Raw genomic sequence first — 13,217 nt, forward strand, 5'->3', positions numbered from 1 at the left:
GCAACTAGAGAGTACCGCAACCACAGAAAAGCCTGCGCAGCAATGAAGACCAGCACAGCCAAAAATAAATAAATAAATATATACATATATATTTTTTAAAAGGATGTTTTTGCACATCTTGGTCAGTTATAACTGCCTGAATGAAATCTTCTAGACTTGATGCTCTCCCTTTATCTCAATTAAGGGATCAGAGTTGCATTCAAATCTCCTAAGTGGCATCATTTCTTCAGTTAAAATTAATTTCTCAATGCATGAGAAAACTCAAAAGCACTCATAAAATCCTACAGTCCTGCACGGATGACCAACGTGAGACACTGAGAATCTGTTAAGTCAATAAACAGACAAGGAAGCGCTCATGAGTGTGACTCATGTAAAAAATACCTACAAGGAAAATAACAAAAACTGGGACGGATAACTCAGCACATAAACACATAGATTTTCCTAAATTAGAGTCTCAGTTTGTGTCCCACGACAGGCAGGTACCCCTTCGCACACCGAAAGAATTCTTCATCCGGTGTTATTTTCTAACCATCTTACTTCAGATTAATAGCCTCAATCTATTGAATCTTTTTTCTTTTTCAAAAACTGATTCTATTTATTTATCTTTGGCTGTGCTGTCTGCATTGCTGTGTGGTCTTTCTCTAGCTGCAGTGAGGTGGGGCTACTCTCTGGTTGCGGTTGCGGGCTTCTCATTGTGGTGGCATCTCTTGTTGGGGAGCACGGGTTCCAGGTGTGTGGGCTTCAGTAGTTGTGCAAGAGGTTCAGGAGTTGTGGCTTGTGGGCTCTGGTCACAGGTTCTATAGCTGTGGTGCACGGGCTTAGTGACTCTGCAGCATGCACTGGTTCCAAATAGGAAAAGGAGTACGTCAAGGCTGTATATTGTCACCCTGCTTATTTAACTTCTATGCAGAGTACATCATGAGAAACACTGGGCTGGATGAAGCACAAGCTGGAATCAAGATTGCCAGGAGAAATATCAATAACCTCAGATATACAGATGACACCACCCTTATGGCAGAAAATGAAGAACTAAAGAGCCTCCTGATGAAAGTGAAAGAGGAGAGTGAAAAAGTTGGCTTAAAGCTCAACATTCAGAAAACTAAGATCATGGCATCCAGTCCCATCACTTCATGGCAAATAGATGGGGAAACAGTGGAAACAGTGGCTGACTTTATTTTTCTGGGGCTCCAAAATCACTGCAGATGGTGATTGCAGCCATGAAATTAAAAGACGCTTACTCCTTGGAAGGAAAGTTATGACCAACCTAGATAGCATATTAAAAAGCAGAGACATTACTTTGTCAACAAAGGTCTGTCTAGTCAGGGCTATGGTTTTTCCAGTGGTCATGTATGGATGTGAGAGTTGGACTATGAAGAAAGCTGAGCACAGAAGAATTGATGCTTTTGAACTGTGGTGTTGGAGAAGACTCTTGAGAGGCCCTTGGACTGCAAGGAGATCCAACCAGTCCATCCTAAAGGAGATCAGTCTTGGGTGTTCATTGGAAGGACTGATGTTGAAGCTGAAATTCCAATACTTCGGCCACCTGATGTGAAGAGCTGACTCATTTGAAAAGACTGATGCTGGGAGGGATTGGGAGCAGGAGGAGAAGGGGACGGCAGAGGATGAGATGGTTGGATGGCATCACCGACTCAATGGACATGAGTTTGAGTGAACTCCCGGAGTTGGTGATGGACAGGGAGGCCTGGCGTGCTGCGGTTCATGGGGTTGCAAAGAGTCGGATACGACTGAGGGACTGAACTGAACTGATGAGGGATCTTCCCAGATCAGGGATCGAACCTGTGTCTTCTGCCTTGTTTTTGTTGTTCAGTTGCTCAGTCATGTCTGACTCTTTGCCTTAGTAGGCAGATTCTTTACCACTGAGCCACCAGGGAAGCCCCTGAAGTATTTTGCTTTTAATTACAGATACTCTATCACGCACCCATCAGCTTCAGTGTATTTGTTCACTTCTTATAATTGCCTAAGCAACACGATCACTTATGAAATTTCTGGATTTTCTCCTGATCAATTGTCACAATAAACTGTTTAACCCTGATGAAGTCAATTATAAGAAATGAAAGAAACAATCAGAAAAAAAAGATTCTCTTAGTGTTCCTCTCAAATTAAGAAGGAAGTAATGGAACATATTAAACAAGATCAAATTAATATGCTCATAGGGAAATTAATCTCATCTTGAAACTAATTTCTGACCTCCTTGAAATTTAATAAAAGCTGTTCTTAAAATCCTTGAGCAGATAAGTAAAGTTCATAAATTTTGAACTAAAAAAAAAACCCCACAAAATAGGTTTTTCATAATTAACAGGCCAGTAAGCAAAACGGGATCTGCATGGAAAGAATCTCAAAATAAAGATTCATGAAATATGGGAGAAATGAATTCAATGAAAAGTAAACAAATTAGATTTACTTTCTGAATCTAAGGTTTTTAGTTAGTAACTCATCAAAAGTTTTGGAATGACCAGTTTTGATTTAACATTTCTAAACTCTGCAAAAGACATGTGTATAAACACATATACCCACACTGCTCTTCTTCTTAGGTTTCATACTCTTAAAATATACCTTTGTATATTTACATTTTGCATTCAGTGTAGGTCAAAGCCATGAAATACTGTGTTCCATAAGTTGAGACAAAGAACATGTGCAAAGAAATAGATAGCATAAAATTGTATAAATATGATTCCAGATTTTGATAAATATGGCTTTAATTATATTTTTGTGACTTTCTTAAATCTACATTTGTTAAAAGGAACCTCCAGCAGGAATGGAGAGTCTCAGGTCAACAAAAAAGCACAATGGAAATTGATGCAGATGAGTTTATTACTCAAGGTCTTGAGTGAATTAACAGCAAGCCTTGAGGGCCCCCTGAGGGAGGTCAAGGCTAGAACCAGGCTGAGAAAGCTCCAGTACTTGGAGTTCAGGCCTTTCTAAGGGACCCTGGGTGAAGTGCTGTGGGCTCCTCAGGCTGAGTGTGGATGGGTCCATTCAAACCAAGAGGAGCAGGATTCTGGTGAGCGCTGTGAGAGTGTCATTGAAGGAGGGCCTGTAAAGTAGACCCTGGGGTTCAGCAAGACTGCTGGTCTCAAGGAAGGGGGTCATCTAGTGAAGGTGCTCACAGGACTGGCTGGTGTGAGTTCAACGAACCGCAGGCTGCCTGCTCCCCAGACAGACGCTGAGGCAGCAACAGCACGGAGCAGTCAGGGATGCTCTCAACAGTACTCTGTATGGTCCTTCTTATTAGAACTGTCACAGCGTCCCTGCAGTTACAGAGAGAGGGTGGGGGAAGGTACATTGTAGAAATTATGGAAAATATGTGACATTATTTGAGGATTAAGAGCAGCAAATAGTTGATGCTTGATTTCTTCCCTGCAACCTTAAAGAAGGTGGGAGAGGTTAAAGTTGGTGGTGGGTTAACACTTCATTCCACATCAACTGTAACACTAAAGACCACTCAGTTTTATTAATTAACGTATATTAATAGCACATACAGTTGACATAAAACCTTTTACAGTTCACTGTGGGATCCTTGATCAAAATAACCAATTACAAACACAGAGAAAGATATTCATGCCTTTGATATAATGATCTGAGAAAAGTATTTCTATGGTGTACAGAATGGAGGCTAATTGTTTCATAAACAGGAACCTATGTTAATCACATGACTTTTCCAGGAAGGGTGTCCAGTTCTTTTCTAGGGTATCAGAGAAGATGTCATTATTTCAGCCATGTCAACTAATATTCTGTTGATATTATAAAGATATTACAAAGATACATCAAGATTTCAGTGAACTATTGATATTATCAAGATACATCAAGATTTCGGTGATATTATAAAGATATACCAAGATTTCAGTGAACTGCCATTGTTTCATCCTTAAAAAACAAGTGACATAACTAGTGAAAACTTAGAACAAACCTGCCTTACTTTAATACACAGAATCATTCCCTGATCACCGACATCATGGTGACCTCCAGGGATGTTTGACTTCAATGACAGAATGCCTCCATTTAGATGTTCACTGTACATTTTACATTACTGTGTCCTTAATCTTCTAATGAAGAACAAATATAAATCATGCCCACCCAATACACAAGGGCTTCTCTTATCTTTGGGGCATCAACCATCAAAAACATAAGTTCATATACAGTAATTCTCCTTTAGAGTGAATTCAGAGAAGAGCAACTGATGAAATGCTTTCTAGTACACATTCTCTGATACTTATTTAGATTTGATGATTGATTAAATACTTTCCTACATCTGTTTTTACATCACTCACATATCTTTCTTGTATAAACACAGGCTCATGTTTTCTAAAGTGTGTATTTAGGACAAACCTCTTTCATCACTTATTATATTACCAGAGTTTCTCTCCAGTATGTGTTCTCTGACATTGAGTGAGGCGAGAGTGATTACAGCCTTTGCCACTTTCCTTATATTTAGGCTTTTAAGTTTCTCTGAAGGATGAATTCTCTGATGCTGACCAAGACTTGAGCTTTGGGTAAAGGCTTTGCCATGTTCCTTTACATCTGGATGATTTCTGCCCAATGTGAATTTGCTGATGTTGGTAAGGCTTGAAATTTGGTTAGATTTTGCCACAATCCTTACATTTATAAGGTTTCTCTCCAAGTATGAATTATCTGATGTCTAGAAAGACTTGACCTCTGATTAAAGGCTTTACCACATTCTGTACATTTATAAGGCTTCCTTGTAGGATGAATTTGCTCATGTTCAGTAAAATGTGATTTACAATTAAAGGCTTTGCTACAATCCTTACATTTATAAGGTTTCTCTCCAAGTATGAATTATCTGATGTCTAGAAAGACTTGACTTCTGATTAAAGGGTTTACCACATTTAGTACATTTATAAGCCTTCCTTGTAGGATGAATTTGCTTATGTTGAGTACGATGTGATTTACAATTAAAGGCTTTGCCACAATATTTACATTTATAAGGTCTCTCTCCAGTAATGGATTCACTAATGTTGAGTGAGACTTGAGCTGTGCCTAAAGGCTTTGCCACACTCTGTACATTTATACTGCTTCTCCCCAGTATGAATTATGTGATATTGAGTTAGGCTTCCACGCCGCTTAAAAGACTTGTCACATTCTGTGCATTTATAAGGCTTCTTTTCAGTATGAATTTGCTGATGTTGAATAAGATGTGAGCCACAGATAAAGGCTTTGGCACATTCTCTACATTTGTATAGAGTATCCCCAGTATGAATTCACTGATGCATAGTGAGATATGAACACCTATTAAAGGCTCTGCCACATTCTCTACATCTGTAAGACTTTTCTCCAGTATGAATTACCTGATGTTGAGTAAGATTTGAGCAACAGGTATAGACTTTGCCACATTCCTTACATTTATAAGGTCTCTCCCCAGTATGGGTTTGTTGATGTTGAGTAAGACACGAGGAACAGATAAAGGCTTTGCCACACTCTGTACATTTGAAAGGCTTCCTTTCTGTATGGATTTTCCTATGGCTACTTAGATTTAATGATTTAGTGACTATTTTCCCACATGTGTTACTCTTATAATGTTTCTCCACATTCTCAATACTCTGCTGTTGTCTAAGTTTACAAGACTGATTACAAACTTTACTATATTCACTACAATTACAAGCCTTCTTTCCAATATCCACACTTTTATACAGAGAAACATCTGCTCTTTGATAAAAGATATTCCTACATTTATTACTTCCAGAATCATTGTCTAAAAATTGATTTCCCTAGTGTTTCATGAGACTTGAGCCTTGGTCAACGTTATGTCCAGTTTCATCGAATAAATACTTTCTCACTCCATCATAAAGACTCTTGTAATTATTGGGGGTAGAGCTCTTGCTTAAAGCCTTACTCATTTACGACACATGAAAAGTTGTCCCACATTAATTACACCCCCATATGCATTAACCACTGACGTTTGAATAAAGTCTCTTCCATTATTATCAACATTGCAGATTTTGAAAAAGGGAAAAAATATCTGTTGTTTGAAGAATACTGAACCCTTGCTAAAGGATCCCTCAAGTTGATTACGCTGGGAATCTTTTCCCTCATTTTTAAATTTCTTGTCTTCAGACATATTTGAATGTATGTTTAATTGAATATTGCATTTAGAGTGGTTTGAATGATTATCTGCAGTAGAGACTAGATGACTTTCCAGATTTTCCACAGTTCCTTTCAGAGAACATGTATATGTCAAAAAACAATGCGGGTCTTTGCTGACAAACATACCCTTCTCTGCAGATGTTAGTGACTTAAATTGGTGTTTTCCCCAGTTTGATTCACAACCTTGATTTCTCTTGGCAGTAATGTTTACATTATGAGAAACGGTCCCAGATGGGTTATGTCCATCATAACATCCTCTCTGCCCTTCACATGCCCTTGTATATTCCCAGTATTTCATTAAATGTAAATTTACAAGGTGAAATATTTCATATATTTTTAGGTTTTCTATTGGACATAAATCTTCAAAGCCTGGATTTCTTGGCATCACACACTGGGTGTGTAGAGAAGACGCAGCTGAAAGGGCAAATAACAAGTTATTCTACTTACTATTCTCAGTGAATATAGTATACAATTTACATAAAACTGATACACCCTTAGCTAGATTAAGAATGAAACAGAGAAGGAAGGAGTCAAAATGACAGAGGATTAGGAAGACATGGAATTCGTCTTCCTACACAAATGCATCAATACATCTAGAAATGGATTAAGTCTCACGCAGCTCCTCCTGAACACTAGCAGAGGACCGTGGACACCTAAAAGGACAAGAAAGATTCTGTTTAGCCAGGTGGAACCAAAGCAAATGAAGGAAAGGGAAGAGGAGAGGAAGTGGGATGGGACCTGCAACCCTTGGGGGAGCTCACTGGGACAGAAGGGAGCCTCATTCTCTTATGGGAAGAGGAGGCAGCACCTGTTAGAGGCAGGCAGGACAGAGTGAGGCCGCGACAGACGGTACTAACCACAGCCCTGCTCCCCAAGCCTGAGCGGGGAGTCCACCACTGCACACGAGGGCTGGGTCCTGAAATGTGGGGTTTGGAGAGCAGACCCAGGCAGAGGACTGCGGTTGGCTGTGAGGAGACATCCGGAGGGGACAGGAGGGAGGGAGGAGCTCTGCAAACGGGATGCTTGTGGAGGAAGCCTGAACCACCAGAGAAGCAGAGCAGCGTTGTTGAGTGATGCCCAAAGGGAAGAACCACCATTGCAGCCCCTCTCCTCCTATGCCAGCCCCTCCTGGCCAGGCACTAGCAAGGACTCCCACAGGGTTGGGTGAGCTCACCACCCCAGCTGCTGCCTCCTCCCCTATGACCCTCGCCACCAGGGTGGACTCCTGTGCTCCAGGGCAGCCTGAGGAGCAGGTGCCTGTGGGTGGCCCACGCGCACTGGGGGGGCGGAAAACACAGCTGAGCCCCAGGGTCATACATCTAAGGAAGAAAAGTGAAATCTCACAGCTGCACAGACCACGATTTTATACCCCCACAATTGGCTTTGTCAACTCAGCACCTACAGAAAGCCTGATTAGACAGTAAGGACTCCCACAGTCCTGATAGCTGTAGCTTTAGCAGCTGGAGACTTTGTGAGCTTGTACTTGAGGGAGCTGGACCAGGCCAGAGTCTGAGACCACAAGCACAGAAAATTTCACAAAATGAGATGAAGAATGAAAAAGAAATATGTTGTAGAGAAAGGACCAAGATAAAAACCTACAACTAAATTAAGAATAGATAGTTAATCTAATGATTACTAATGATTACAATCTAATGATGACTTTAAGTAATCATTTGCTTTAAGTAATCTTAAATTGAGATACCAAACATTTTCACAATTACTAGGTGCCTATTAATTCTTTAACCCACTTTTTACCACATGTGTTTTTACTTGAGCATATTCTATCAGATGTTTGAATCTAAAAATCATAAGTGATATTGGCATAGAGCTAATCAGAAAGTGAAGATGTATAGGATAAAATCCTGGGATGCTTCATAACAAACAAGATAAACTCAATAAAGTAGTAGTTCTTATGAAATCAAATAAGAAGTGAGACTTTAAAAATGTGGTAAGAACACAAGGAACTCTACTCAGCACTCTGTGGAGACCTAAGTGGGGAGGAAATCTAAAAAAGTATATATATATATATATGATTCTCTTTGCTATACAGCAGCACACTGTAAAACAGCTACACTCGAATAAAATTTTTTTAAAGATTTCTTCACATAATCTAAAAAGCTTAATAGTGAGAAACAACCAGAAAAAATATGGTAGAAAATGTTCTAAGCTCTCATGCCAATTTATTTTAACATTCTTTGAGTTAAATGAATATATTAAAGTATTTTAACATTGACGAATTGGGGCAAATACACTTAAGATATTTAACATGAGTTTATATAAAGAAAACAGAAACTTTGAAATAAACCTGGGATTTGCATTTCCTCATTTTAGAGAGATTTGGCTTTATGCAGTGAAGAAATTATTTGAGTATGAAATTTATAAGGCCATATTTATAGTTCCCAGTGGATTAGAAATTATAAAGCAGAAAACAAATGTCTGTCCCCAGTATTTCTAGAACTTTGGCAGTTTGTCTACAACTCCACCCAAACACTTCTGTCTAGAGGTAGAAATGAACTTTAAAAGGAGTGTCATAGAGTTACTCAGAAATGAACACAGTTTTCCTAGGATCCCCAAGAAATGAAAGAGCAGCCAACTCATGCAGGTTGTCACAGGCCAAGGGGAGAATTTCAGTTCTCGCTGGGAATGAGAAAAGTAATCACTGGAGATGAATTCATGAATGATTAAAGAGACAGAATGAGGAAGGTGATATCCATCTATGACAGCAACAGAAATAAGCCCAGACTTCTCCAAAATCATTTCCACTGAAGCAGATCTTCCCAAACCACATGACAAAGGACGACTTCCTCACTGATCCTTGGACCTCTCACCTGTCACAGGCTCCATCCATTCAGACATACCTGGGTATATGGGTGTTGTCTCCACTCTCCTTATATTCCTGGAATCCTTCCTTTGCTCCAGAAAGGTGACCAGATCTGGCTTAGAGACACAAGTCCTGTTCATCAGAGAAAGGAGATTCATCAGTTTCCATTCCAATACGTATTCAGGTGAGAAGACAAGGTGTGGTAGAATACTGACACAGCCTAGAAAACTGATTTCCCCAAATGCTTTATTGAGAGCACCTATAAACACTAACAAAAACATAAAGACAGATCCTGAGATTCTGGTCTAGTACTACTAGGGAAAAGTTAGTAGTAGAGACGAGGATACAACTATTGTATACCACTGAACTTATAAAATTCCTAGTAATCTAGAGAGAAGGAGGCAGATTATCTCAAGAAAGAGGAAGGTTGGAATAATAAAGAATCATCATGACATCTTTCTAACCTCACAAACTCCCATTCTTTTCCTAGAAAGCAGGGATCTGAAACTCTATTATAAGAAGCAGAAGATTCCAGGAGACATTCTGGAAATGCAGGAACCATAACCCAGTGGGTGGATAAGGGATTCTGAAGGCAGTTATCCTCACCCAAGGAGGCCAGGTTCCCGTAGTTCTCTAGCATCATGTCTCTGTACAATTCCCGCTGACCGAGGTCCAGGCACTCCCACTCCTCTTGAGTGAAGTCTATGGCTATATCCTGGAATGTCAGCCATCCCTGAAATACAAAGTACATATGCCATATGGCTGTCACTTCCTTACGTGACCCAAGATGAAACCAGCAAGAGAAATGATTTTGATTCAGGAGAATGTCTGGTATTACACAAGAATAAGATTTTCCACACTAATATTCTCTACCATATTTCTAACCCCAGAAAAAAAGAAGATGGTATACGATTCACAAAACTACTGTAGAGATCCTTTTTGTCTGGGAGAAGAACTATCGTATGATGTGATGTATAGAGGCAGGTTTAGAGTGTTGTTCTTGTGTTATACAGGATAAATTGTCTATCAACCAAACTGGGAATAGTTTTCTCCAAACTGGGAATATTTTTTAAAAGGAGATTCTAATTCAGGAATTCTGGAGTGGGGCCAGAGTTGTTGTTCTTTAACAAGCTCACTTCTAACTGAATCTCAGGTTCATGAATGGCATTGTGAGTAGCACAGAGGTAGAACAGCCAGGTAGGGCTTCTCTGGTGGCTCAGCTGGTGAAGAATCTGCCTGCAATGTGGGAGGCCTACGTTCGATCCCTGGGTTGAGAAGATCCCCTGGAGAAGGGAACAGCTACCCTCTTCAGTATTCTGGCCTGGAGAATTCCATGGACTGTATAGTCCATGGGATTGCAAAGACTTGAACAGCCAGGTAAGAAGTCATAGTTAATATTGAACTGTACATATTTTACAGATTTTACAGGTTTAATAGAATAGTAAGCATAGAAAAAAACAGTCCTGTTGATATTTAGTATATACCATATATCTTTCTAAAAGTTTTTACATAGTCTTGAATGAGCCACATAAATAATTTAGATCAATAATATTGCTGTGACACTTATTTTAGAATATTTTGTCAGGTATTCAGTAAATGGTAGAGCTTGGGTTTTCTTTAGTTGATATGGACTAGAATTTATTTTTAAAAAACACATTTTTTTCTGTCTTCTAACTTTATTGAGGTTTTCAATGGCTAAGTCAAGGATCTCTCTTGGTAAATGTCAGACTGCACTTGAAAACATCTTTTGATATTTGTTCTAGGGTAAGACAATTCCACATTGATAAGAGAACAGACTCTATGATTTCAAAACCTTTAGACCATGAAATTTTTGTACCTTGTTTTATGTACTGAGATATGTTCCAGTTGGAGAAGAAAATGGCAACCGACTCCAGTATTCTTGCCTGGAGAATACAAGAGCCTGGGAGGCTACAGTCCATGGGGTCACAAAGAGTCAGATACAACTGAAGTGACTTAGCACATATGTTCCAGTGTCTCCTAGTTTACAGGCTATTGGAAGTCAAATAGAATTTGTATCCTACTGTTGTGTACAAATTATATAAATCTTAATTATGTTGAATTGGTTCATGGTGCTTTTCAGGTCTAACTATAACCTTCTACTTTTAGAAATTAAATTAAATAAACTTTAATAAATCATAATCCATTCATTTTAGAATGAATATTCCATTAACTTTGGAGAGCTTGATATTGAAACTCCAACTAAAAATCTTAATTTATCTACTTAAAAAGACAAATGTATTATATAGTGGAACTATATGTAACTTTCTTCTGTGTTGTACATGTCTCCTGTAAACGTGTTATCATACTTTCATGGTATAAAAAAAGAAAAAATAAAAAGAACAGAGAAATATACAGAGACAACTCTAATAAATGTGTAGACAAGTGTAGGTAATTGGGAAGAACATAGTCCAAAAATGGATCAAATAGGTTAACATTTCCATGCACACACCTACACTAAAATGGGAACTATATACATTTTAAAAGTGATAAAAAATATTCAATTCAATAAGATCAAGATTATTTTTCACTGGTTAAATCTCATCATTTTTTGTGGATGATAATCTGTATTTTTAAAACACACTAACGTGCAAACACACATACCAATATGAAATAAATTAGGACTCTAAATTAGAGTCCTTTATTTCTTTCAAAATCTGTATCACTTGTGTTGAGCTATATTTTAGAAATTTAACATTAGGAATATGATTATTGTAAGTGCTTTGGAAAATAAAAAGAGGTGATAAGATCATGTCTGAGATACGAGGGTGGAGTGTAACGGAAACTACCGGACCTGGGCTTGAGTGAGGAAACCTCCACTCCCCAAATCCAATATCCCCACTAGACACAGGTGTGTTCATTATTCAAAGCAAAGATAGACTAAGAAGGTGCGGATTTCCACCATAACTGGTGGCTTGTGCAGGTCCCTCCCTAAATCACCCTAAATCTTTATTAAAGGTAAAGAGAAAAAAAACGTGAACATCGTAATGCTGGAATCTCACAGAAGTACCTGATCAAGGTTACATGCAGTGTAATGGGATAAATGGTAGCAGTGATCTGAATTGACCCTGAAAAATGTCAGTTTCTAAAAATTTCACTTCATATATACTTCCCCAGTTCTGTATCCTATGAGTATATTTTAACAGCAAGTCATTTTAATAATATAGACACTGCACTATTATTTTTTGTTTCAAAATTATCTGAAAAATTCTGGATCACTGAGTTCATTCTATTTATAACTGCATTTTCTTTCTGTTCTAAAGAGCTGAAGTTGCATCCAGATGTAAACTCATCACTGCATTTCCTCTACTTTCCTAAGAGCCCAACACCAAACCACATCCCCATGGGAAGCTTGGATACCAGTACCTCTCAGTGTTGATCTCTCACAAAGGGAATATATTCACGAGTTGAAAGTCACTAATTCATTTTGAGAATTCATCACTAATTCACTTTGAGAATTCATCACTAATTCACTCTGAGAATTCATTTTCTATAGAAAGCTGGGATACAGACAATGAAGAAAAGGCTCTGGGACATCAGGGAGAAGAGCTGGTCTTCACTATTGTAGGAAAAAGTAAATAGTTGAAAACAAACATCCCAGGCCAAAAAAAATATGAGTAGAGAATTAAAGGTTTGTAGGTTCTCTCAGTCCGGGCAGTTCAGCAGGAAAAGCAGACACAGCCCCAGACCCAGGACAGGACATGTACCTGAGAAGCTGCCATTTCCTCCTCTTCTTCCTCCTGCTCTGTCTTCTCTGGGGATGTTATGTAGCAAACACACCTCTGCATCTTGAGAAAATACCTTCAAAGGCATCCGCACAGCTCTATAACCTGCAACCACCGCAACTACAGACAGAAGGACCTTGAAAAGCTGAAAAGACCCACCTCTCCTGTCCTGTCTCAGGAGAGATTCAGCAACAATCACTTCCTACCTGGAAACCAGCCTGTGAACTTATTTCTTGATTGTTCTCTCCTTAGAGAGAGCTCCTCACCCTCAGCTCACACAGACCATGTGAGCTGACTGACTTCCCCAGTCCAAATCCAGCTAAGCCAACCCTGCTGCCTCTCCTCAGATTGAAGCTGGGCCTCAGCTCTCACAAATGGACCAGGAGCCACGTCCTTAACCCAGGCCTCCCCTTAGAAGCCCCTGGAGAACTTCCTACAAACCACACTGATGCTCCCTCAGGACCAACAAAGAAATCTGTAGGGAGGGCACCGGGGAGGTTATCGCTCAACACTGGTCACGTGATCCTGATAGG

At 39.2% G+C, this 13,217-nt stretch overlaps 1 protein-coding gene and 1 long non-coding RNA gene across 3 annotated transcripts in view; both read right to left on the bottom strand.

Moving 5' to 3' along the window:
- The window catches only part of LOC100336984 (zinc finger protein 331), a 124,626-nt gene extending 111,485 nt beyond the window's left edge, over nt 1-13,141 (bottom strand). Inside the window, 1 exon segment of the mRNA NM_001319887.1 lies at nt 12,667-13,141. Coding sequence (NP_001306816.1) covers nt 12,667-12,747 — 81 coding nt within the window. The 5' untranslated portion in view covers nt 12,748-13,141.
- LOC132342716 (uncharacterized) overlaps nt 2,813-13,217 on the bottom strand; it is a 32,692-nt gene continuing 22,287 nt past the window's right edge. The window contains exons 3-5 of one of the 2 annotated variants that reach the window (XR_009491197.1): nt 9,548-9,674; nt 8,979-9,073; nt 2,813-3,269 (exon numbers count right to left, since the gene is read on the bottom strand). This is a non-coding gene — a long non-coding RNA (uncharacterized lncRNA). The other variant, XR_009491198.1, reaches the window with a different exon arrangement.

This window comes from Bos taurus, chromosome 18, assembly GCF_002263795.3.
Source record: "Bos taurus isolate L1 Dominette 01449 registration number 42190680 breed Hereford chromosome 18, ARS-UCD2.0, whole genome shotgun sequence".
Classification (NCBI taxonomy): Eukaryota; Metazoa; Chordata; class Mammalia; order Artiodactyla; family Bovidae; genus Bos; species Bos taurus.